The sequence below is a fragment of the Micropterus salmoides genome, unplaced genomic scaffold (assembly GCF_014851395.1).
Source record: "Micropterus salmoides isolate LMB-PRFRI ecotype aquatic unplaced genomic scaffold, ASM1485139v1 Ms_hic_scaffold_19, whole genome shotgun sequence".
NCBI classification, from domain to species: Eukaryota; Metazoa; Chordata; class Actinopteri; order Centrarchiformes; family Centrarchidae; genus Micropterus; species Micropterus salmoides.
Window position 1 is genome coordinate 18,517,690 of NW_024041039.1, and position 26,498 is coordinate 18,544,187.

At 42.1% G+C, this 26,498-nt stretch overlaps 2 protein-coding genes across 4 annotated transcripts; one reads left to right on the plus strand and one right to left on the minus strand.

The window, feature by feature from the left end:
• Positions 1-14,135, plus strand: LOC119909937 (transmembrane protein 179). Of its 3 annotated transcripts, XM_038728218.1 has the most exons (21): positions 4-123; positions 383-541; positions 638-727; positions 818-961; positions 1,053-1,211; positions 1,304-1,385; positions 1,487-1,670; positions 3,079-3,222; positions 3,645-3,835; positions 3,962-4,097; positions 4,205-4,274; positions 4,359-4,491; positions 4,589-4,760; positions 4,856-5,192; positions 5,270-5,339; positions 5,425-5,528; positions 5,622-5,800; positions 5,920-6,388; positions 7,092-7,189; positions 8,603-9,445; positions 12,247-12,340. In XM_038728218.1, the coding sequence occupies exons 2-20, from the start codon at positions 451-453 to the stop codon at positions 8,711-8,713; spliced, it is 2,964 nt and encodes a 987-aa protein (XP_038584146.1). In that variant the 5' UTR covers positions 4-123; positions 383-450; the 3' UTR covers positions 8,714-9,445; positions 12,247-12,340. The 3 variants fall into 3 exon arrangements, with proteins under 3 accessions (XP_038584147.1, XP_038584146.1, XP_038584148.1); XM_038728219.1 differs by lacking the exons at positions 7,092-7,189; positions 8,603-9,445; positions 12,247-12,340 and having other exon boundaries at positions 1-123; positions 5,450-5,528; positions 5,920-6,164; XM_038728220.1 differs by lacking the exons at positions 4-123; positions 383-541; positions 638-727; ... (15 more) ...; positions 7,092-7,189; positions 8,603-9,445 and adding exons at positions 11,357-11,769; positions 12,481-12,559; positions 12,646-14,135 and having other exon boundaries at positions 12,247-12,384.
• cunh14orf180 (chromosome unknown C14orf180 homolog) lies at positions 13,844-26,439 on the minus strand. Its single transcript, XM_038728232.1, has 9 exons — positions 25,997-26,439; positions 25,182-25,212; positions 21,948-22,034; positions 20,336-20,456; positions 18,819-18,849; positions 18,595-18,703; positions 17,239-17,402; positions 16,935-17,067; positions 13,844-15,480 (listed from the first exon to the last, which is right to left on the minus strand). The coding sequence occupies exons 1-9, from the start codon at positions 26,147-26,149 to the stop codon at positions 15,275-15,277; spliced, it is 1,035 nt and encodes a 344-aa protein (XP_038584160.1). The 5' UTR covers positions 26,150-26,439; the 3' UTR covers positions 13,844-15,274.
• Positions 26,440-26,498: the final 59 nt, after the last annotated feature.

Consider the following 26,498-nt stretch of genomic DNA (forward strand, 5'->3'; position numbering starts at 1 on the left):
GTTACCGTAGTCACCGGGCCAGTCAGCAAATCCGCAAGACAGACAGAACACACAGCACTCACTGCTGCACAGACCAAGAGTGAAGTCTAACAGAGCTACTGGACAACTAAACCACGTCTCCAAGTAAGTATTCTACAAATCTTAAATTTTTTTCTCTATGGGGGCTTCCCAAAATAATGCCTACCACATGTGCGCTTCAAGCTGTTGCTGCACAATCCATTGATCTAATTATGGAAACATGTCCATGATAGGTTTTCCAGGATTAAGTGCACATATTATTTAACAACTCATTGAGATGACATTAGCTACGGTTAAAACACCTCTACAATACAGTAACCTTTCATACATAATCATTTGTTTCATTTGCTATAATGAACCATAGGTATCAGCATTGTTTTTCCCACGTGAACTCCCCTGTCTCCATGTGGAGCCTGGGGTGTGAGGTCAGTCATGCTGGATACAGAGGGGCAGTGGTCTGAGGCGTTAGCCAGCAACAACATAAGAGCCATCATCCGCTGGCTACGGAAGCTTACAGCTGAAGGTACATTATAGGCATTTGACTACAATTCTGTCCACTACTTGCAACACTTGTTGTTTGGTGCATTAACATTTCATCTCCAATAATACCCTGCTGCAGGTAAAGCTGACATAGGCGAAATCCTACCGACTTTCAGCTGCTGGGTACAGAGGACATCAGAGTTTGCTAAAAAGGAGTTATTAACCCTATGTAAGAACATGTTTCTTCATTAATTATGTTTAAATGTTTGAATTTCAAAGTACACATTAAGGATCTTTGTACCTGTTGTGTTTTCCACAGGTTTCAGCAGATGCCAGGGTCTGTGGATGTTTCTGGACCGGAGCTCTTTCACCAGAGTGCACATGCTGCTCCAGAGACTGAGGAACCTGCTCACCCTGGCCCAATGGGCAAGAAAACAGCTCAGTTCAGCTCATCTCTGGCATGGTACACAATTCAGAACACATACAGCATACAGTTGGAACCTTCTGATATGTCTAGAATTTACCAGAATTAAAATGTTTATGTTTATATTTAGGTGTGGGGGTCCCATGTGTGGTGTGCAGGGATGCTTTCGGCTCCTCCAACGTCAGACATGGTTGCTGGACCAGAGAGCACAGGGTTCTAAAGCAACACATATGGCTGGGACGGCTGGTTCAGTGGTGGGGCATCATGGGACTTCTGCCCAAGTACCCTGGTACAGATACGATGACACACATTACATTATATTGACAGGATCAGCTGCTATGACACATCTAAATGTTTTCGGTTCTCTGCTGTTGCTGTCAGAGGCTCACGAGGTGAAGCGCATCTCTCAGATGTGGAAGGAAATGGATCACAGTCATCGGAAAGCTCATCTTGAGACACCTGGGTAACTCAGAATATTTGACTTGATGGACGAATTCCGAGCCATTATACTTATTTTCTCTCTGAAGTTTCTCTCTGCTTTTCTACTTTCTTACATTTCACTAGATGGGAGGAGGGAGAAAGATTTAGGTCTTTAATACAGGGTATGGTGTCTCAGCTGGACAGGCAACATGGATGCATTTGGACTTCTGAAGACTGCACAGATCAGTGCTATCCTCCTCCCAATCTGCAGGCCCTGCTGAAGCTCGTGCTGGTGCCTCATATCGACAACATGTCGGTCCAAGCAATTGTATCCATCCAAATACAGCACAGACAAAGCCCTCTGTGGAGCATACAGTACACCCTATTTTCTTCTAGTGTGCTCTTTTCTGTTTTATTTCAGATAAATACTTTATAAATGTATATATACAGTACTGTGCAAACATTTTAGCATGTGTGGGAAAATGCTGTAAACTAAGAATGCTTTAAAAAATAAGACGTTGATAGATTATATTGATCACTTAACAAAATGCAAAGTGAGTGAACAGAATCAAATCAATATTTGGTAAAACCACCCTTTGGCTCTGAAATAGCATCAGTTCTTCTGGGTTCACTTGCACAAAGTCAGGGATTTTGTAGGCACATTATCAGATGCATGATTAACCAAGTATACCAAACAGGTGCTAATAATCCCCAATTTAATATATAGCTTGACACACAACCATGAACTGAAACAGAAAGGAGCGTGTAAGGAACTGGGTGAAGAACTGCCAAACTCAGCTACCAAGGTGAGGCTACAGAAGACAGTTTACTGTCTAAAGGCAAACACCATGGCAAGACTGAGCACAAAAACAAGACACAAGGTAGTTAGACTGCATCAGCAAGGTCTCTCCTAGGTAGAAATCTCAAGTCAGACAAGGGTTTCCAGATGTTCTGTCCAAGCTCTTTCAAGAAGCACAGAGAAACGTAGATGCAGAGGCTGACCAAGGAAATTTACTGCAGCAGGTAAAAGGCCCATCATGATTACTTCCCATTGCAATTGGAAGATGTCCAGCAGTGCCATCAGCTTAAAGCTGCAGAAAACAGTGGGACCCTGGTACATCCATCAACTGTCCGGAGAAGTCTGGTCAAAAGTGACATTCATGGAAGACTAATGGCCAAAACGCCATACCTCCGACATGGAAACAAGGCCAAGAGACATCTATGCACGAAAACACAGGAAATGGGGTGCAGAAAATTGGTCGCAGAAGGGCTGGAGAATAGTACAAGAATGAGGCAGGCAACAGTGAACCATGGTGGAGGTTCCTTGCAAGTTTGCTGCATTTCTGCAAACAGAGTTGGGGATTTGGTCAGAATGAATGGTCTCCTTAATGCTGAGAAGTACAGGCAGATACTTATTCATTATATAATATCATCAGGGAGGCATCTGATTGGCCCAAATTTATTTTGAAGCATGACAATGACCTCAAACATACAGCGAAAGTCATGAAGAACTATCTTTAGTGTAAAGAACAAACAAGGACCCTCTTGAGTGTGTCTGGGATTACATGAAGAGAGAGAAGCAACTGAGACTGCATAAATCCACAGAAAAACTGTGGGTAGTTCTCCAAGATGTTTGCTTCAAAAACTACGTGTAGTGTACCTAGAAGAATTGATGCTCACAGTACTGTATATTGTACTATATGAGTTATGTAATTCTTAACCTATATGTATCACAGTTCATGTACTTTGTCCTGGATATGGCGAACTTCCTGCAGTGCAAAGATGACCTCCTCCAATCTTTCTGCCATGCCTTCACTATTCCTTCCAGTTTTTCCCAACAAATCAGGGCCTTCTGGATGTTCGATCTTGGACACATCAAGGTATATAACAAAGAGGCTGATTCAGAGTATATTAGGTGAGTGACTGATTCAGATTTTGATATAGTCATTAAAATGAACACATGCAAGCCGACTGTGATGCAAGTGCAATTCAACGACCAGTTAACCATCCTATTGATTACATTAGTGTCCTTGTTTCAGCAGCCATAATGGTCTACAGGTGACACTAATGGGCCACTTGAGTAGCGTATATGATTAACGCTCCACTGTTCCACTCATTAGTGATGAACAGTACATCAGTATAACTCTCTTTCAGAAGAGGAGATGCTTTCATGGATGATAAGAAATTTGCCAGTTTACTTCTTGATAACAGCAAGAAGGAGAGATGTTAGGAGACAACATCATAAATGTTAGTCAAAGTAATCATTATATTGCTGCTTTATGTCGTGTTACGTCTTACCCAGGCCTCCATGGAGCTATTACTGAGCCCCAGGGCTGCTGTTCCCTGGCTCTCTTGGCAGCATAGTTGCATCATCCACTGTCTGCTAATGAAGAAACAGCCTCAGTTGGCATTTAGGTACCTCCACTGGACCAGACCCGCAATAGAGAGCGAGGAGGTTGCTAAGCTCTGTGCAGATGTACTAATTCAAAACAGGTACTTTCTGGTACACTAATGGCTTACTGGCAATATTTTTGATCATCTAAGATTAAAAAGCCACATCATCATCCCCCCCCCTCATTTGTCTCATTGTGTGCTTTTGTCAATGTCTCTGGTCTCCAGTTGTGTCTCTGAAGCCTGGGCTCTACTGAAGAGAGGTCACACAGAAAGCGACAACTTGGCCATTTACTTCCTACAGGCTTGTAATGGATTTGGTCTGTGTGCAGAGCCTTTAAAGTACATCACTGCAGGACACAATGTAAGCCATCTCTTGTAATACAGGAAAATATATGTATGTATATGTAAAATATACCAAAGTGTTCAGCCTTGAACTGACTGTCCCCTCCCCCTGAAAATCTTTATCAGGGTCAAGGACATAATGCAAATGCGAATTTGATTGAGGCTACAGATTCACAGTTGCTACTGCTGAAGAAAGGTATGGCAGATCAAATTCATAAAATAAAAAAAGGAATCATGACAAAACAATGTGCATTATATTTTATTTTAAATGACCCTTCAGCGGGAAGTCCACCCTGCCCGCTGTCTGCCAAACTGTATCAGGCTAAGAATGTCAACAGAGTGTCTCCAGAGGAACTGGTCCAACTGGTTAGAAATGCTGTGATGGAAGTGAGAAAGCCACGTCCAAAGACAAGGTACTGAGGTTGTAGATGAAATGTGGATAACAGAAGTTGAGTTACGTTAGAATATGTTCAGTATTTCAAAGATATCATTCCGTGTTCTTTATTCCAGTGAGGTGGTATGGCCAGAGCACACAGAGAGAAAATCGAACAGCAGAGAGATGTTTCTGTCAACCCAGGCTCTGCGTCATCTCACGCCCAGCCCCTCCCCAATGGACATGGTAGAAGAATCTGAGCAAACAGCACATACAGATGAACGAGAAGAGGAACAGCCTATCCATAATGTATACATTTCATTGTCCCTGCTAAAGGTCAATTGATATTTACCACATGTGATTTTGAACTAATGCCCTTTTTATGGGTGTTCTTGTCCCAGCAGCAACCTGAGCCATCAGAGCAGATTTCTTCTTCTGAGGACCTGAGCTCTGAGTCTGTCTCCTCCTTCACCTCGGCCTCTTCCTTGCCTTTGTTGAGACTGGACTGTGCTTATGTGTATAAAAGTACCTTGACTCTGCAGAGGATGTCTTCTCTCCTCAATGATAGAGAGAATCACAGCTGGGAAGAGGAAGATGAAGAAGACCGCAGAACCCCTTCATCAATTGAAGCTTTTCCAGATTGCGCTGAGCTCACAGTGACACTAGATGGCACCACAACCCCCATTTTCCTCAGCAACTTGAACAAAGATGCTTTGGTAGAGCTGGTGCTCTCTGCAGAGGGTAAGCTTTGTTTTGGATTTTATTTGCCCACCTTTCACATTAAAAAAAGATAAAGAGAAACTTCAACTCTTTTCTAGAGGGAGAAGAAGGGGAGAAGACCAATGTTTTCTCAAACAGGGACTTTCTCAGTGTTGATGCAGTTGAGAGGTCAGAGGTCATTTTACCTCACATTATACTTAGTGCACATAACACTGCCAAGAAACTCAGTGCTATTTGTTTCCTTTGGTTTCAGAATGAATCTTCCCTCTTTTCTACAGAGCAGTGAGGATAACCAATCAGTGCCCAATCTTTGTGAGCCCCAGATGGAGAGTCACAGTTTCCACTCACCTGATGATGGTGTGTAGGTTCATATAGCTAGAGGGACAAAATGATCAGGCTGAATTGTGGTTCCCTGATTGTTCACATCACTGCATGAACTTGTATCCACAGAGAAAATGGCCTGCTGTAAAGGAGTGTCGGAAAAAAACGTTCATGGTCCCCCTGATGTCACTGATATGTGGAGCTCTGCAGTGTCACTCAACCAAGAGGACCAATCAGATTGCATCCCGTATAAAATTTTCAGTTTTAGTGAGGCACCTAACTATTTCCTGGAAGAAGAACCTCATCAGGTAGGCAGATCTCTCTTTAACTAAACACTGTGTACTGTAGGGTTATCACAGTACCTGTTTTCAAAATGGGGATCTTCATATGTTATACATTTATACATTTACACACTGTATGAGCCCAGAAAACAACTGAGCATCAACAGCAAGAGGAAGCAGTGGAACGCTTCAGTCAAAGCTTCTCCTGTGCCATGTCTGAAACCACTCGGGAACTGCTGACTGACCTTCACAAGAGCTTTCTGTCAGAGGATCCTGTAGCCAGTGGCTCAAGGGCATCAGCAGTGATGGGTCTTCCTGAGATCTGCCTCCCCTCCCCCGTGTGCAGCTCTACCTACCCCACACAGCTTCAGATCTCTGGTAGCCCTCTGACCCCCAGCCTAACCTGCAACATCAAAACCACATCTGCTCCTTCTGACACCACCAATGAGAGCTTCCCCAAAGCGCACTTAAAGGTGGATGAACCCTGTGTCCAGAGCACTTCAGCCTGGCTCGATCATAGCAAAATGGGCAGCTGGTGGAAACAGGACCTGGAAGCCTATAGAGCTATCGGCAGCCTTCTACCTGCTACAGAGCCTGGAGCAGCTATCACATCAGGTGAAAATTTTTAGATGTTTCTTTATCTTTGCAATAAAAATACTATACATATAAAATCACATAAAACCCTATGCTGTACAGTGGTCAGAAGAAATAATGAAATATGTGCAACCAGTTGCTTTATTGACGTTTAGCGCTCCCAAAACATTGCAAATGGCCATTAGCAATATGCAAAACTGGTTTTGTCATTGCCAGATAATTTGTGTGTCAGAGGTGCTGGTGTCCACTGCAGGGTGCAGGACACAGGTACATGTACCGAAGGCGGGGGGTCTTGGCTGCTAGGAGAGGGAGACTGGTGAGGAAGTGAAGTGTCAGAAATTGGTTTCCTTAACCTTGCTGCAGCAATCAGTCATCCATAAAACTCCCCCCCCCCCCCCCATGCTTTCTATGAGGGTTGTACTGTCTAATGCTGCAAGCAGACCTCCCTCCATCTGCTGGGTTGGGCTGATCACCGCTGGGCTTCAGGGACCTACGGCCTATTGCCCCACGCTGACGCCCCAACCTTGTCACTGGGACAGGGGTTAAAGACATAACAGTGGAGCAATGTTGCATAAAATTAAAAGAATAGTGCCAGATTCCTCCATTTTGGGGTCGATGTTTCCAACAATGGATGATTACAACTGATGAAATGTCAATAGGAAGCAATTACACAGTCACTGCCCTGACTATGTTAACACTTTGTTTTGTTTCTGTCCATTCGCAGATAATAAGAGGCCTTCTCTTGTACTGAGCCAAACATATTCCTACAGTCTGGTCAACTTTATGGACTTCACTGCAAAACAAAAAGGAGACGACAAACAGGTATTTTCCTCTAATGATTCATACTGTATGTTGAAGCTGTGGTGTATTCATCACAGGAGATAAAACCAGTCTGGTCAGTAGGGGCCACTATTGTTCCAGTTAAGAAGCTTGACAGCCTCTCTGATTTGGATGATCTCATTTCTGGTCCCTGAGGATTTTGCTTCATCACAACCCAGCAGGTGCCCTCTTTACAACCCTTCATTCCTCTTTCTCCTGTCCTCCAGCATAAACACCATTTCTTTTAAGATCTCCGCCTACAATGATGTCATTTGGGCAGTGTTTCAGGGGATTTGAATCCCTTGAATTGTTTCTTGAAGAACAGACGCACATATGCATGAAATAACACAGAATGTAGCTATTATTTATTTGTCATAAATGCAACATCTGATGTCACCTTTTTTATGTGCATAATTTTACTGCTTTCCTGTGCATCAACTTGAACATTACACTGCTAAGCACTGTAGTTTTGTTGCACGGATATGACCAGGTAATTGTTTTACTGAGTTTTCATTGGATAATTGTTTAATTGGGATGCAGTCACATAATTATTTTGTTCAGAATTGGGGACCATATGGAGCTTGGCAGGTGAAACGTAATTAGGCCATGTTAATTTATGATGATTATACCTTGGGCCTGAGTAGCCTATACTGTACAAACAATGTGTGTCTGTCACGGCTGATCTATTTTGGTTGTACAGTGCATGCTTGTAGTGAATGCATTACAATCATTAACTTGCAGTTTCAGTGTGAGTGTGCTTCCAGGGGGTTGTTTTGAAGGAAGAGCTGTTAATCTTATCTAATTGTTCATCCAGGCCAGAAATGATGCCACATAGGATTTGCCTAAAAGAGAAATATAAACAACTAATGTGTGAAAATGAGTTTAAGACAAACCCTTAATGGCTGATCAAACCTGTCATCTATTTAATGCCCGGCTGGCTAAAGATAAGAAAATCCGGATATTAAACATAGTTATTAGTGCAAACCATAAATTCTGATGTCGTCCCATGTGACCTCATGCATGACTGTTATTGTGGCACAGTTATAAATGAGATATTAACCGCAGTGAAAAACAACGTCATCGATCAAATCGTAGAAGCTCACAAAGAGATCATGCCCGCTCAAAAAGATATGGTAAAGTGAAATATTATCGACATTGCTGGCTTTATGAAAATGCCAATATTTGCACAGAGTGAGGCAGGGAGTAGTGGTGTTGGGTGATGTTTCATGTTGAAACATTCAAGATTCAAGGGGAGACGAATGGCCTCTATTAGGGGCATTTAATCAGTGCTCGTAGTCTCCTGCGCCCCCTAGGGAAAGATTAATGGGTACAGGATATTTCATCAGGCCCTCCACATCACTGCCCAGGATATGAGGCTGTAATTGTGTCTGTTTTTGCTGTTGTTTTGTGTTTCAGGCAGACAGAGAGGAGCCTGCAGGTTGGAGCAGTTTGGGGAAGGTTTTCCAAGGTGCTATAAGAAGTGGGAGAACGCGATCAAGGAAAGGAAAAAGAGTGATGAGAGCATGAAGATTTAGTAGATCTTTGACACATAGTACAGTGCATGGAGATCTGAACTGAATGATAAATATATTAGTCTATTTAACACAATGCATGAGACATGAAATTCATTTTGATTTCAAATCTGGAGTGGATTTATTAACCTAAAGCAATACAGTACGGATTAACACCACAATGAATTTACTGATCATACTACTGGCTTTATGATTAGCACATACAGTTTTCACCCCAACACGATCCATCTCCCCTTCCTCATCAATCAGTCGGTCAGATTGTTCTGACGGCTGCTGCTGCCACCGCTGCCTCTAGCAGCAGCTTTCCACACCCAGTGATATTGCCCTGCCACACCCATTTTCTTCCACTGTAATACCACATGTCACTCACCCAATGATGTATTTCTCAGGAATTATTGATAAACATAAATTATTAAATATTTTGCTAAATAAAACTCCATTAAAATGGTTTATATTATGTATTTTTATTATCTGATCTAACATTACAAGAATTTTATAAAATTTCAAATATTTCTCTGTGTGAAGTTTAAATGCACTATGTTAAAAAAAAGCAGTGATGTGCCCTTGAAAATGATTCTGCACTTTATATTCTTAACTGTTTTTCCTTTTGAAAGGAAAGGATGTTTGCGCTGCTGCCACTGCATCTCATGAAAAATGGATGACCTCCCAATGCTTTCTGCTGCCCATCGCTCCCCATATTTGCACAGAGCCCAGGGACTGCATTTGGGTTAGCATCCTCCTCCCGCCCTCCCTTCGTGTCTTGTTCTGGGGGTGAATAACTTAACACATATTTCAGCTTGACACACTTCTGCTTTGGGTCTCCCCTGGGTGCCCAGTTCATGAGCCCACACATGCTGTATTATTTAAAAGTGTGGTTTGGAGTTATGTGTGTGTGGATGTGGGTGTGATCTCCTGTTTGTGTAAGGGGGAATGCCTTATGGAGTTGTTGGGCTTTTCTCTATGACCTTGTAGGTGTGGCATCTGATACCAGATGATGTCTGAGCTCTAGCCAGAGACAACATAAGTATGTCAGCCTTGTTATGATCCTATCCTATTTTTTTGGCTGTTCTGTGCTTTGTTTTTGTCTATTAGAAAAAAAGAGAAAATGCTTTCACAAGCAGTACAATACTTAATATAATACAATACTGTATCACAACAGAAAGGTTGAAACTGCAAAAAGATTTATCACAGGAAATAATAAAGTGGGATATTTATCATACACCCAAGAATAAAAATCTGCCAGAGCCACAAAAAAAGAAAGAAAAAAAAGAAAAAAGCCCAAGGAGGATGACAAAAGTAACACAACTTAATGATGCTAAACAGCAAACTGGTTCTGAACATTGGAATGAAATCAGCTTTGAGGTCAAGACTATGCTCACATAAGCAGACACACAATAACTCAAGCTAATGTGAGAGCCGATAACGTCATGGAAATTAGAGTGTTGTGGTGCAGCATAAATCATGTGCAAGGGAGAGGATGCAAAATGCTGCAGTTTGTATGATGGATACAAATAGCCGTCTGATGTCTGGAAAGCTCTTGTATAAATACACGTCTTTGTGTTGCATGGGATACTTCCCCAGAAACTGCAGTACGATTAATATTTTCTGTTGCAAAATGACTCAAAGTCAACCTCTAAAGAAGCTGGCCACTTTGCTGTTTCACTTTTACCATCTGAAAATTAAATTTACGTTTTCTAATCAAAATCAAAATATTTTTAAAAATAATCAACTGAAGATCTTTTCATCCAAAGCTTTTGCAGCATCCTGCATCTGTGGACTGCACATGAATACAATGATCATACCTCAAGCATGAAACACAGGGGTCTGACCATGCAGGTGCCATGGCCACTGGAGGGCACTGTGAGAGGCACTGAGCCTGGGTGGCTGAGGAAGCAAGGTTGAAAGACACCTTGGCCAGCTCACCAGATGGGCTCAGTGAAGCATGTCAGATGGCTGTGACAGCTACCTGCCCTTCCTTAAGGACTGTCACTGTGTATAAACAAACCATTACTCTAATTTGTTAGTGCACTGCCTTATGTGGGCACGAAATGTGGGTGTATGTACAAGGGCATGATTGCGTTGAACCCACACGAATTAACATATCTGAAGAGTTGCCCCTACAATGTCTAGCCCAGTCTAAGAAAACATTCATTTTTTTCTTTATAAGGTATTTGAATTAACCTCTTAAACATAAGTAAGTACAAAGCATAGCTTGTAAATGCATACTGTATAGCCTAACATTATTAAAATTTACAGAACTTTATTTATTAAAGTTTCCAGAAATGTCTAGCAGAATTTTGGGGGAATGGATTTATTGATGCACAAAATATCTGTAATATTTGAATTTCATGGAATTGTGCTGCCATAAAAACATGCAGTTGATGCTTTGGCAATTTTTCTCATTTTAAACTTATATAGCTTCAATGTAGAGATCGAACAAGCTGATTGAACGTATATGTGTAGCAGCCTGTAAGATTCAATGTCCTCCTACCTAAGGGCTAAACGAAAGGCTATGTTAAGAGGTTAAATGTTATAATTAACTGTTAAATACCTAAAATGCTCCCAATGGAAACACCAGTGAAGAGGACCATCTCCACATCTCTGTGTGTGGATAAGATGGAGAACCCTGAAGGCCTCATTAATGTGCAGCAGAACGCGTCGTCGGATGCTGCGCCTCCGCTCATCGCTGCCCCCACTGCGCAGCCGCAGTTTCTCCAGGACGCAGAGAGCCGAGGTTGGAGACAGAAAAATGGCCCTCGATAATTTAATTTTCGCCCAGTGCATCCTTTATTTTTTAGCCTTCGTATTCGGTTTCATCGCCGTGGTTCCTCTGTCCGAAAACACGGAGGATTTCGGGGGGAAATGCCTGCTCTTCACGCGGGGTATGTGGCAAAATGAGAACATCACTGTGTCGAAGCAGCGCTTCATCGTGGAGGAGTGGGGACCCGAGTCCGCCTGCAGCTTCATCACTTTTGTCGGGATAGCGTCCCTCATCCTGTCCGCAGTGCAGGCATGGAGGCTTCTGTTCTTTCTGTGCAAAGGGCACGACGAGTGAGTGACATTTCACAAGTGTTCGTTCAACACAATACAATAGCAGCACTATGAAAAGCTCAGTAGGACAGGCTCAGGTACACCAGTAAATGTAAATATGTTTTTTTCTGTCCATCCCCCACTCTCTTATATGCGCGCTATTGTGGCAGAATCATATACACTGCATGCTATGGTCATAAACGCCATAGAATGAGCCTATAAAAAGACTAATCACTGCCGTCCTCCATTATAAAGATGGAGGGGAAACACTGGTGAGCCTTTGAAAAATCAAAGTCATACTGTGCCTCACATGCAGTATTTCCAACCTGTGTCATGTAGCTATAACTGAAAGACACCATTCACCACAGAAAGCCAAATCATACAGTGTTTCAGTTTTACAGGCTTATGTTCCCAGAGAAACGACTGGAATGTATGTAAACATTTGGCAGAAACTGCACAGCTTTTATCCTCTTCAATGTCTGCTCTACCTGTCTGCAGCTCCGTCTTCAACGCCTTCCTCAACCTGCTGATCAGCTCTCTGGTGGTGTTCACAATCTTCCTGTCCAGCACCATAGTCAGTGTGGGTTTCAACATGTGGTGTGACTCCATCACTGAGAGTGGGACCATGCCCAGCAGGTGAGCGAGCAACACACACATTAAACTTTTCAGACACTTTCCTTATACAGCGCAGCAGGCCCTCCTGAATACCAGCTTATGTCTGTCATGTTTTAGCTGCGAGGACCTGCAGGACACTGATCTAGAACTTGGCCTGGACAACTCTGCTTTCTATGACCAGTTTGCTATAGCTCAGGTGAGACTGTTTGTTGGTAATATCATCCAGACAGTTTAACAAAATCCTGAATCTCAGTCATATTTACAATAATGTCCCACCTGCAGTTTGGCCTGTGGGCTGCATGGCTTACCTGGCTTGGGATCGCAGTGATGGCCTTCCTGAAGGTCTACCACAACTACAGACAAGAGGACCTGCTGGACAGCCTGATCCATGAAAAGGAGCTTTTGCTCAGCCGCCCCTCACGTCACAACTCTGACCTCAAGACCGGCCTGATCTAGAAACCAGAGGACGTACAAACACACACACTCACACTCAACGGTACAGTCCTCTCACCTGCCATGAGCAACACCAATGTTTGCCTATGTAGACAATCGAAATTATTTGGCTTTTGCTCCCATTGATTATGGATTTAATCAAACTGAAAGTTTTTAGCTTTGTTCTCCAAAGGTAATTGATAGTTTATTCATCCACAGTGTGCACTCCTCTTCAGGACACACAACCACAGCTCAGCTCTGATAGTATTAAAATCCTTTAACGGAAATGTACATCCAGTTTTTCTCAACTCATGAATTTCTATTTAGCAACACAGTATTAACGGCTTGGACAGACTGGATCATGTTGTCTTTGTGAAACTTCTGCATGGACCTAATGCATGACAAATGAATAGGGTGGTGGGTTTTAGATGTAAAGGGGTGTTTTTTTGTTTCATACACCAATAAATGTGTTCCTAAAGTAGGCTTCTTTCTGGTAGGATGCGCACTACTTGATGAAGTGAGAATTCTTTGCATGCTGCAACAAAGCAAGGTGATGTGTGCTTTTGCAGTGTATTCACACTTTTATCAACAGTTACAAAAGGTGTTTTATAACAATGACAAATTGTAGTTCAGAGTATTCACATATGAGGCAGCCAGTCTAAAAATGCTTTTAGCAATCTGTGTGAGACAAAAAAGCAAACAAATCTTATTTTGTGCCATATACAGTAGTAACTCAGGCTTCTTCTTTATAGGCTACAAACCAATATACTGTGTTACTGTGAACAGACGCACAAATGTACCTGCATGCATATCTCTCCCTGTTGCACACACATCGCACACTCACTTGCGGTCAGAGATTACAGGACGAAAGCAAATCATCTGCTTGACTTTGATAGGCAATGACAGTTTTATTCAAAACAACAGAAATCATAAAACGGTAGGAACAAAGAAAACCCTTCATAAAGGCACTTCTTTCAAAGTGACCATAAATGTTTGCACAGCCGTGAAATGCAGCTTCTAACCTAAATGTGTATAAACAGGACATGAGTTCACTGGGTATTGTTTTATTGCTAATGACAATTTAGTTTGACAGTACAGAGTCGAGAGTATTCCTTTCTTCTATAGAGGCGTTATTAGCCTTATATTGCTTTGACATTTATATGTGAAACCTCCAAAATCCAACGCTTTCCTTTTGAGTTCCCTGAAACCTGTTATATAAAGAACAATGTTTTACTGCAAACTATGTGATGTGTGTTATTGCTCATAATGAGGTGTGTGGGTGCGGTGGTTTGGCTGTTTGAATTTTATTTTCTTCATTTGATAAAGGGACTGACATATGAGTATCTGATTCTGCTATATTTCTGTGTTTGGCCTCATATTAATAGTAATGATGTTGATATAGGGAGTACATCTGTTTTTTTTGTTTTTTTTTAACAGATTGCAAATACTTATTGAGCCACACCCATCCATACATTTGTCCAAAGTTTGATGAGCATTTGACATCATGATTAAAACCTGAATATTATTATTTTAAATAGAAATGTACCAGGTAACAAAAAGTAAAAAAAACTTAAACTAATTGAAAGTTGGATAATTGCGTAGATGCAGATATACAATATAGAAGAATAATAACATTTAGGATCAAGGATATTTTGTGGGATTCAAGCGATTATAAAGAGGAACAGTGTCAAAAGCATTAGCATTCATTCAGTTTGAGTATATTCTCTTCAGCAATAGATAAGGAGAGAGAACATTGTGCTGCAGATTTCCTACTCAGTGGAGCTGGGAATCAGCTGAAGACAGTCTGTGAAGAAAGAGGTGTTTTTCATCTGTTAAGTCATTCAACCTGGCACTGTGAAGTGTTGCAGCCCTGTGTTTTCTATCTCGCGGATCATTTTCGAACAGTTTACACATTTGTGCTTCCATCCTCCTCCTCTCAAATGTGCCCCGTGCCAAGGGAAAGGTGTTTCCAAACATCTCTACATTCATTTATGTGCAATTACAAGGCGTAATATTGTGATAGTCCTTAGTATATTGAACCATATATACACATTCAGTTCTGTGTAATATCTGATATACACAAATCATGTAAGGTAACAAAATAAATATTTGCATTCCATGGAAACATTCACTCACATACATTAGACTATGACATGAACTTAAAAATCATGGTTGTGTTGATTAAGTTAGCGTATCTGTGAGCATCAACATTGCAGATGTGCAAAATCATCTTAGATAAGGAATGGCATGCCCACCATCTTAGTACATATATACATACAGACATGGAAGCTACATATTTCTGGGATTACATATTTTTCCCTTTTTCATTGCAAGAGTGGTTTAACACCACAGACAGTGTACAGAGAGTGCCAAATGGCTGAGGTGTTTGTAGGCCTGGGCTCCTTCAGAGATAGGAAAAAAAGAAGGGTCTGAAAAAAAACAAAGGCGGCTCCATGTCTCCACCTGTGGTCAGTCTCAGTCACTGCATGGTCAGCCATATCCAGCAGCCCCACAGAAGCTGTTTCATATGCAGCAGGTACACAGCCAAAGCGGCCTCCAGCTCCTCGCACACTCGCTGTGGGCGTCGGCGATCTGTGCAGTACATGGCCACACCCAGGAATGACATTAGCAGGAAGAGGCAAGTGAACAGGGCGAGGTGGGGGCGGGGCGGGGTCGTCTCATACGCTACAAACATAAAAACCAAGACCAGTTTTTCACAATTTTGGTTTGTAAATGAGTATTTTAATTGTCACATGCATGGGCCTCTCTCTTTCTCTCTCTCTTTCCTCTTGAGTCAGCAGAGTCAAGACCTCAACAGGCAAGTTTTTAAATTGAGGATTTCATGTGGCAGCGGAGCGTTATTACACAAACTGTGCTTACTGTGTTTCAAACGTAATTCAAAGAAGGGTGACAGTGAAAGGCTTAACTCCATTTTGCATTGCAGGCAACAAAGTTAATGGAAAGTGACATTTAATTGACATGATTTACCTAATTAACCTAAATCTCTTTTCTTGCTGCTTTCCCCACACATTTTTACATCCAGCAGACTGTGTTTTAATAAAGTGTAGTAGTGTTGCCACTTTCTCATGCACATTACCATAGTGATTCTGAACACTTTATGACAGACTTACCACCTAAACAGTCACAGTAAGGAATGTCTGTGAAGCAGACAGAAAAGAGGCCAGTCAGTCAACAAGAGCCAACCTCTGTGATGTACAGCAGCCACAGACCCGCTGATGTGCCCTCATATAGACTCCACTATCTCTCTGGAACAGACTCCACGGTGCCTCATTTGCATGCATAATTAACTAAAAAAAAAGCAAATCACTTGCTCATTGTAGATTTAGTTTCCTCTGAATGTCTTCAGTGCAAAATGTTGTGCTGTATTGTGTATAGTGCTGTACTACCAGGATCTATAAAAGCATATGTTTCCACATATCTCTCACTCTTCCTAGACTTCAGCTTAACTGGTACAACAGCGAGCACACATTCCTCTTCTCCAGCCCCAGTGTTTTCACATGACTCTTGACCCAACGACACATAGGCACAAGAAACTACATCGTTCTCAGTGTTGTTTTTTTCCTTCTTTTCTGAACCACTGTTATCTTCTTTTTTGACATGAAGTATGTCTGGATGAGACTGGGAACAAATCTGACACTTGAGAGGAGCATTACGAGTATGAATATGGCTCCTACACTCATGTTTGGAGGTCTCTCTGCATTAAATTATTTTGAAATTGTAGAGAATTCCCGAAGGACAATAGTGTACGATGCAATCGCAGGATGTTTTAATGCATATTGTTTTTTCTCTTTACTGCTGAGTGCAAGGCATACACTGCTGTTACATATGGGTTCAAGGCCCCAATGTAAGCTGGGATGGAACCAATTTTAAATAAACAATCAAAATTACATTAATATTGTTACTATATGCATGCATTCCCTTATTAATGCCTCTGTAAACTCTGCTGACATGGACAGCCTGTCGAAACTATGGGTGATATGAAGTCACTGGATTAGTTTGGTCCAGACGTTAAAGCACCAGAGGGCAGTATGTTCTCTCTTGTTGTAGAAACACATCTGACTGTCTGTGACTGAACAGGCTGGGCTTGTTGCAAACTGTTAACCCGTCTGTCGTCTCACCATGTACTGTGGTCTCTGGCTCCCTGAATCGAACCCTCCGTTCGCCTTTCCGTCTGTGGTTGAGTTCTGTGTCTGACCCATAGTTGGGACTTGGCCTCTTCAGAATGGAGGTGGGGACTTTGCCATTGGTCACCTGCATTAGATACAGCTCTGTAGTAGATAAGTATATCCATGACAAGCTCCAAAAAAATTTCAAATACAAAACAAATAAACAAACACCTGGAAGGCAACAATGTTTTGCAAACAAACTGCTCATATCTAGGGGAACACTGCTGAAGATCCCTGCAAGGGTTGTTAACACTACCTTATGTTTCGGTGTGTCCTCCTGTTGGTGGTGGGTGTCCTTTCTGTGTCTGACCTCTGAGTGTTTCTCCCGGTGGGAATGAGGAATACAGTTGACGGTGTCTCTGATGGACTCTGCAGCAGCGAAGCGTTTGGACAGTGCAGACACACACTGACCCAGGGAGTCTAGGAAGAGAACCATGACCATACATAAGTAGTGAGCTAGAGCTGCTTCGTACTGGAGTCTGCAGTCTGCTCTGAAGACAGACAACGAGGTGAAGCTAAACATACAAAGTTAAACATGCAAATGTGTCGTAGAAAAGATGCTATGCAGGTAGAGTACAGCTTAGTAGGTTCAAGTTACAACTCACTTGTTTTTTCCCCACTATGTTTACATTAACATATTTACCATTCCAGGACCTCAAAAAGGTTCTGGTTATACTCAAATTAAATTTTACTTGATCTCAACACAGTTTCTTTACCAAAGAGATAAAAATGAGCCTCAGTCTGGTTGCTCCTTCATTTATATTGTGAGGGCTAAGTAGTTAAATGTGCCTCTATTGAAGCCTTTTACAGTGGGTCAAAGAGGGATTTCTCTGTGTACAATACAAACTAAAAGGTCGCACAAATTGCGCAGAGACTGCTTTGTGTTCTGATCTGCAACAACTACAACTGCTCTCTGGCCCTGCTCGTTTTTCATTTCTTCATCAAACATGTTTAAGACCATGTGAGGTGAAATTCAGGGAGTGTTGTAAATCTTTGTCTTTATATGCTGTACACTCCTGTCTTTGTGCAGCTGGCCCTGTTCAGCACCACTGCCTCTGAAAGCTGACTCGACAACAAGGCTGGTTTCTACGTACTGCTTTTAACACCACAGCAGTCTTCTTAAAATTGCAGAGTTCAGAATATGGCAGAGAATTTTTCTCCCTTTTTAATGCAAGCCAAGCGTACATACTGTACACCACAACTGTGCCCTCAAACTGTCACAAAGCTCCTTCTCTTTTTCGCTCTGCATAAAACCACTCATGTCCAACATGACTGCAAGTGTTTATTAATTTAACATTTTCATCGGTTGACATGATTCAAAGGCTAACTGAACTGCTTTAAACCATATCCTCACTATGCTGTGTGCTCTTTAAAGCACAGAGTCGATAACTTGTTCTTGAGATTAACATCGCTGTTCTGTTACTGTCATGCCTCCCAAGACAGCAAGGTCTCCGCCCTTAAATGTTAACAGTGTTAAATTATATACTGCTGAGAGAGATGTCCTCCGCATGTTTGTTTTTCACTGTGTATTAATCTTCATAGAGTAAGTAAGTAACATCAGCATGGCAGTAGTGTTGCCACTCTGTAGCATTCATCCCAGGTAAGTGTTTACCTGAATATTCAGTCTTGCCAATCTCAGCATAGACGGTGGCCATAAGCTCCAGGCTTCTGGCTGTAATGGGGTGGTCATTACCAAAGGCCCTCTGGTGGATCTTTGTAGCCTGAAAGATGAATTATCAGACAGGGGGATTTGAAGTTGACATAAGAGTGGTATAAAATGTTTGAATCGTTTCAAAAACTAGAGAGGAAGCAAAGATAATGATGAAATTGACATACCTTACCGCTGTATTCTAGAGCAAGATGAGGTCTGAAAGGAAAAGGAAAGGCAGGATTAAACAAATGCTACCTCTACGGATTTCTGTAGTACTGGAGTAAAATTTTTATAACTGCTGAAAACAAAAGCAGACACTTTCAGATGAAATCTACCTATGCACATTCTTCATTTATTTAAACACAAATGTTTTTAAAGACAACAATGCCTGACCTTAATCAAATGTAATAGCTCATGCTGCATTGTCACGTAAGCGTATCTGTTTCAGTGTTTAAAGCACAGCAGCATGAGAAATCTAAACAAGCGTGTACTGTGATTAGACACGGAGAGCAGGGCTACAGGTGCTCAGGCGCCTTATGGAGGAAGTGGAAACCTTCTATTTCTGCCAGCACTGACTGCCCCTTTCTATTTTCCAGGGTGGATTACAGAAGGCATGGTGCTTACAGGTTGGTTTACTGACTTGTGCCTGACCTTCCACCACTCTTCTGCTTAGTACTAAGCTAGGTGAACATGATGTGGTACATTGAGGATCTGCCAGCTGTTCGGCTCATATCTGCCTTGGAAAGTCAGCCAAGGATATTAATGACCCTCACACCCTCACATGTGCCTATAGATGTAGAGCAAGCTCTGTTTAGTGTGACAGATGTCAGCTTTGCTGTTCAAAACCCACACTTCCCTTCAATTAGTAATGGCCAGGTGTCAGTTTGCACTGCTTCAGAAGGTCCTTTTTAGGGGACATCTGATCTGCAAAGACAGAAAAGTGTTCACCGGCCCAAAGGGCTTCCTGCGACATTACTGAAAGATTCAGGAAGTATTACAACTTCCTGTCGACAAGAAATAAAAACTGAGGGTTTAGGCTTATGGTGGAGGTCTGCAAGAAAGATCAAAGAGCAGAAGCAAATACCTGCTTAGCCAGAAACCCAAGCCTCCGGGTACAGTCATGCACAATCAGTACCATCTCATTTAAGTTTAACTACTGTATGCTCCTTGCATTAATGAAGCACTGTGATCAGCCCTCCGCCGAGCAAACCTTCCACCCCGTCACCCTCTCTGGCAATCAGGTTAAATGGCCTAATCCCAACAATGACAACAGAGGCACAGAAAATGGGTGCATGCTATGGCCTAACAAAGTACCCCTGCAACAGGAGACACCAGATCCAGTTAAGGTTTTCCTCCTGTAACACTCACGTAGAGTGCGGTGTCTCTTTTCTCCACATCTACAGGAAATTCAATTCTAGTGAAAAAGAGTTGGATCTGGAGTTTATCTAGTTCCAAAAATTTCCATTCCAGAAAGACAAATGTGTGAACGTGCTAGTGTACATGGGTATGCATACATTTCTAATTTAATTAAGTAAAAAACTAAGAGCATCAATGTTTTTTTATCTCAGGATAATTTCAGTTTGATTTTATAAGCTAAGCCGAGGGTTTTGCTTTACAGATGCTTTTTATTATACAACCGAACATGTAATGCCCCATTAATTACACCACAAAACAAGCTAAAGCAGGACACAGTTTTACCTACTGTTTGCTCATGATGCACAGCTGGGCCAGCCGTTCGAGGTGCTGTGCCTGGGAGGCCTGCTCTGAAAGCTCCTCTGGGGTTGTCCATCCTGCAGAGCCCAGCGTAGCCTCCTCCTGAGGCCCTGTTACACAAACACAGGGCATGGAATCACAGTCAGCTCACCAACAAACCGCTTAGTCTTTCCTTTTGCTCGTCTATCTATCCCTCCCTTCTCACTGTCCTGTGCTCTCTTTACCTCTCTACCACTGCACAGAGTTAAAAAAATAAAGCCGGAGTTTCTGGCTATCAGCCTGTCTGGCACTGCTGCGGACTTTAAGCCTGAGCGGCAGAGTTGAGCCAACTGAGGACTGGAGACACGAGAGCAGAGATAAGGGCAGGACAGAGCAGATAAGGGAGTCAAACAACGCACTCACCACGCCCCCGGAACACCGAAACACGTACACATGTACACAGTGACAAACCACAAACATACAGTGTTCGCTGTAAATACCTAACACACACACACACACACACACACACACACACACACACATAGTGTGGCTTGCAATCCATGCCACGAGCATGTGCAAATAAATCATTGTAACAGGTTAAGACTTTTGTTTGCATTACAAAAATCACAAAATGACAATTATGTTGGCTTTCAGTGGGGAAACACAGAGAAGGGTACATTTGAAAAAGACACTGGGGAGTGAATGAAAGCTTGTAAGCTGCAGCTACAGTACCAGCTCTGCCTCTGGAGAAGTCCAGCATTCAATCCAAGTGAGTGCTGAATCAGGGGCTTTTGTATTCGATAGCGACACGCATCTCCTAATGAGCAAAGTGTGGCCATTTGTCTTCTACCATGTCTGTCCCCGATCTCCTCTACTGTTCCCACGCTACACTGCGCTGCTGCCTCAGCAGCAGACAGAGAGTAGGAGGCAGACGTCTGGAGCAGCAGCAGGTGATGAATGAGTGGCTTTGCTGTGAATGCGCCCTTAAAGCTCCACCAGGTATATTGTAAACAAAGATGGACTTCAAATTGGCTTGATGAGTTAACAGAAGAGATTTTTAGGGTGTTACAGAGGCACACTGTATAATATCATTTGCAGGTCAGTTTGTAGATGCAGTTACTTTGGAGAGCTGCCTATTACAAACACAGTCTATAAGCCACTGAAAAGCTTCACTGTATCTAGTGCTTTGCTAACAGTCGCTATATTAAATGAACAATAAAATTTGATTCCACACAATTTTTTATCACCCTTCCCATTTCTCCACAGTTAAGCTTTGTTTAGCTTTGAAAGTTTTCATATGAATAATAACTTATTATAGGGAATATATATTATTGAATTATATACTGTACTTGCTTGTCCAGCTGACCTGATGTGCACAAACTAAAAGCAATTCATTGGAACCAAATGTATATGAAAGTATATGTATGAAGTATATGAAAGGAGCACTCTATTTTACCTAGAATTGATACCAAATGTCAGGAAACTTCCTAGGAAATTATTAGGCAAATAAAGCATTACCAAAAACATTCAAAGTCAAAGTAGATGACATTCCTTTTCTGCATAATATACTGTACATATTACATTAACATTTCATTAATAGCTTAAAGGTCAAAAGTACTTGCCTGTGCTCCCCTGAAGAGCCGTGAGCTCAATCAATGCCACTTCATAGAACATTTTTTCAGCCTGGATGAACTGGAGTGCCTTCCCATCTGTTTATGTGGGTGAAGGATCAGTCTCAGTTGTCACCAGGATTAGTCGAAGTTGAAGTTAAAAACAGCCTCGTTGCCCAGCTCAACACAGTTTTTTTGTTTTTTTCCCAGCTCTCTTAAGAATGACCCCTCCACGCAAACAGAATGTGTAGTAATCCTAAACAGATTGTTGATATTGAAGTCTGGCTTTTGCGATATACATAAACTATTGGTGTGTTGTTTTTGTGTTATCTATTGTTTGTGGTTTTTGTACTACATTTCGAATGGAGCAACTGTCACGCAAAACCAGGTTCAAATGCTGAATCTGACAGTGTAGCTGTCTCTGATTACACATTGTATAATCTCATATTATATCCCTATTCCACTGTCTGGTTTTAGCTTTAGTTGTTGTGCTTTGTACAGATTCCTTTTGATTGATCTGGGTGCCAGTTTTGTTTCCATGAAAAGACTCTATAAAAAGGATCCTAAAAATAGAGCCTATGAGGGTCTGTCCAACTGTAAAATGACACCACTGATGCTTGTCAGTTGAATTTAAAGACCAATGGGATGTAGAATGCTTAAAATAAATACAGCCTAGCCTGTCTAAACGTTCTACTTAACACCAGATCACTCATGTATAAAGTCCATTCTGGGTATTTCACTTTTCATCACTGTGGTGACACTACTTGCCAATTATACTTTAACATGTCTCAAATAAAACTAAATATCTACTATTTTTTATATATTTAGGTTGGGAAGATGGACACTAGGTTTCTACTTTTATAGAACACTGAAGTTTGTGGCTGAAAACCACAACAGCTAGTTTCCTTCAGTGTCACCATAAAGTCAGTACTGCACGACAGGCGAGCCACACATCAGATACACTACTGTTAAAATCCTATTGTACATTTCAAAAGGAAAGGGCAGTTACGAAACAGAATGATTAAGATTTTTCCTTCTGTTGAGCACCACAAGATACCAGAAAAGATGGTGGATGGTGAGGGGTGGTTGTTGAAAAGCTATTAGTAGATGTATATCTGAATAATTTAGTGTACAGTACAGTAAGAGACGACATGGCAGCATGTCATAAAAACCCAGCATTTTTAATAATAAAGTGCCTTGCAACTCACTGCAATAATTATTATTGCACACAATATCCCACATTTATTTGAATGTTTTGTAAAAATCTCTACAGCATGACTAGAGATGCCTATCTGCCCCAGGAGTCACCTGGCAGCGAGGGAATAAGGTGAGTATGAGGTGGACCATCTGGGAGGGAGGATTAGGGGAACCGCCATTACCAAAGGTCAGAGCACCGCTTCTGTCTGCTATTTTTAGCCTGGCTGGACCACAACAATGCCACAACAGCAACCTCACACAATCCTCTCCAGGGAACGTGTGCTCCACTTTACCCATCTACACACATACACACACAACTTCCCCTGAACTGGTAATTGGACTGCACTCCAAAACTCGACAAGAACTTGCATTAACACTGGCACTTTCAAAGGCACACCTGGTCACACGTGCCGCATAACTCTGTTAAGAGTGCACTGAAATAACCTCACAAAGTACACCATCTACTCTAGCCAGTAGGAATCTTGGATTTCCACTGGAATTATAAATCATCTGATCAAATGGGACTAATTGTGATACTACTATATTGATTAGACTGTGTTCTTAAGCCCCCTTTGACTATCTATTACTACTCTTTCTGCAATGCATATCCACTTTATAATATATGCCCAGATTTTTATCTAATATTCACTGTTATTTGAGATTACAGTCAATTCGACCTGGGTCAGCATACTTTCCAAAAAACACATATCAGCAAACACTTAGCAGCCAGCTTTGGACAAAGGTTACTTGTGGATACTGCCAGCACTGATAACAATACATCAAGCCTTAAGCGGTCGTGGCACTGCCACTATCAACTGCACCTACTACAGTATATTTGCCTGGAATAAAGCCAGTGTACCAGCACGATACCAAGATACTTTGCATATGTAAATTCAACTTTAACTCTAATCCTGGCTGGACCCATAGACAACGTGCTATATAGGAGACACCGCAAATTCTGTTGTTGTAAACATTTGTGTGAAACTCCAAAGTTCCCCTATCCTCTCTCAGTTTGAACACACTGACCCTTCACCTCCCTCCCTGGAGGACCATTGCAAAGAACACAACATCACTGCCTCAGCTCACGTTCATGAGAACTACTGTAAAAAGTAACTTGTGGAATCATTTAATGGAAAATGAAAACTTAGTTTCAATGTCTGCACACAGTGATATTACAGTCATTATATGCAATACTTACTTTAATATATTATTGTGAATGTCACGTTTGTGATTAAATTATCAATTACTTTTCTCTGCTGCTGACTTACAAAACAACATATGATATAACTCTACCACAGATAAAACGCCACAGTTTGACATTACACAAGACCATTACCATTGATGATGTTATGTAATATTGTGCTGTATGTCAAAAGATATAAACCTGTCATGGTATAGGACCCTCTTAAGTAGACACCATTTCATGCTACTGATGGCTATTGATGAAGTGAAGCTCAGCAAATCGACCTATTTTGGAAAATGGATAGTAAGGGGTAGATCCTTGCTGAGGTGGATAACCTGAGCTGTCGAGTTAAATGTTGGAGTGTCTCAGTAACAGGGAGAAGAGCCATGGAGGTAATATATCCTGAAACGTAGCACCTCTCTATTATCTCTATGTCCTATACTGCTAGAGTTTATAGAAGCAGTAAAGTGGTGATGCACAGGCTAGTCAGTGCAGAAACAGGTTAATTAGTGCTCTTCCACTCTGTTGTCCAGAGATAAGAGCCTACAAATCCTCTTAAGAGACAGACACATAGCCTGAGCTACACGCAATATGTATGACATTCTGGGACAAATGTGTTATTATGAACTTGTCTAAAGACATCCACTCCCCCCCGGTTACACCGCTTTCTATAAATGGTCTACGTCGTCCATTGTGGTGGAATTTGCCATGCTTTCCACCACTGATAATTCTCATAGCAATAGAAAACTAGTTTTCTTCATAGTTAACCTGCTTGCTAACACTTACAGCCCTGAAGGATTGGTGAAAGTGAAAGCATCAGATGTGAGGGAGTGAGTGATACTTTTCCCTGAGTTAGTAAAGGATACAATTCTTTTCAGTGATGAAGAGTTCTGCAATCTGTAAAGCACAGAAAAACAACCAAGGGACATGGTTAAATATTAAATATTTCATTGATGATGTCGTGGGTCTGTCAAAACAAGTAATTCTACTCTCCTCGCAGCACCATTGGCCTGGTCAACATCAAGCCAGATGTTCCAAAGTTCTGGAGCAAAGGCTTTGTTTTGACATCAGGGACATTCCTCCCGGTATTACTAAACAGAATTAAAATTAGCCTCGCCTTTGTAGGAGGGCCTTGTAAAGCACCCCGATATGTAATCTGCTAAGAATTTAGCCTGGCTACACAGTGGCAAAACATAATGCCTGTGAGCTCAAAAATAGCAAAACACAGCCCACACAAAAGGGGACAGACATGGACTGGATACTACAGTATTTTTAACAATGTGAGCCGTCTAATAACCCCGTTACTATTCACTAGGGCTGCATCCGATACTTCATCTAGCAGCATGCACACTATGAGTCCCAGTGACACTGATATGCTCTAACAGTGTCAACACAAGCACTCATGATGAACTGTTAGATTTGACATTGGTGTTGCTGATATCAAGGTTGAATGTGTCCTGTGTGCTGAGGTGTGTGATCATTTATGATGCTCTGAAGGAGAAGTGATACAAATGTGTGTATACAGCTGTGCAAATACATGATACAGCAAATTTTTAGAAGCATGTTGAATGAATAAGCACACACATGTTGGTATGTGTGTGAAAGTATAGGAGAGAGATACATAAATGTTATGAGTGTGAGAGAGTGTGTGTGTGCCTGTGTCTTTAGGCATCTGGCTCACCTGGTGTAGGCAGTTAGGCAGAGAGGTGAAGCTCTGCACATGGGTCAGTCCCAACAGGCAGCTGAGGAAGCAGTGGAGGGCGGCCTGGTACTCCCCCTGCTGCTGGAGCTGCTGTCCCAGCTCAAACAGGCCCTCCCTCCCCCCGTTCAACATCCCCAGTCCCAGCCAGGGCCAGTACTGCTACCCATCAGAACTCCACCGGCCGAGGACGTTCCTCTCTTCGCCACTCCACTGAAGCACCACAGGTAGAAAGAAACAGCCACACACAGAGTGAAGGATTTAAAAAAAATTGCAGCTGCTCACATAAACACACACAGAGAGGTGCCAGAGGGAGGAGCAAGCAGCACAGTTTCCACTCAGTCTCGTCTGAGCATGGTAAGTCAAGGACAGGTGGTAAGGAGCAGGCTGAGGTAGCTCCGGCGACTCACACAGAAAAGATCCATTCCCCTCCCTCCTCCCAGGCTGCGCCAGGAAAGGAGGACAGAGGAAGTGGGAGAGTGTT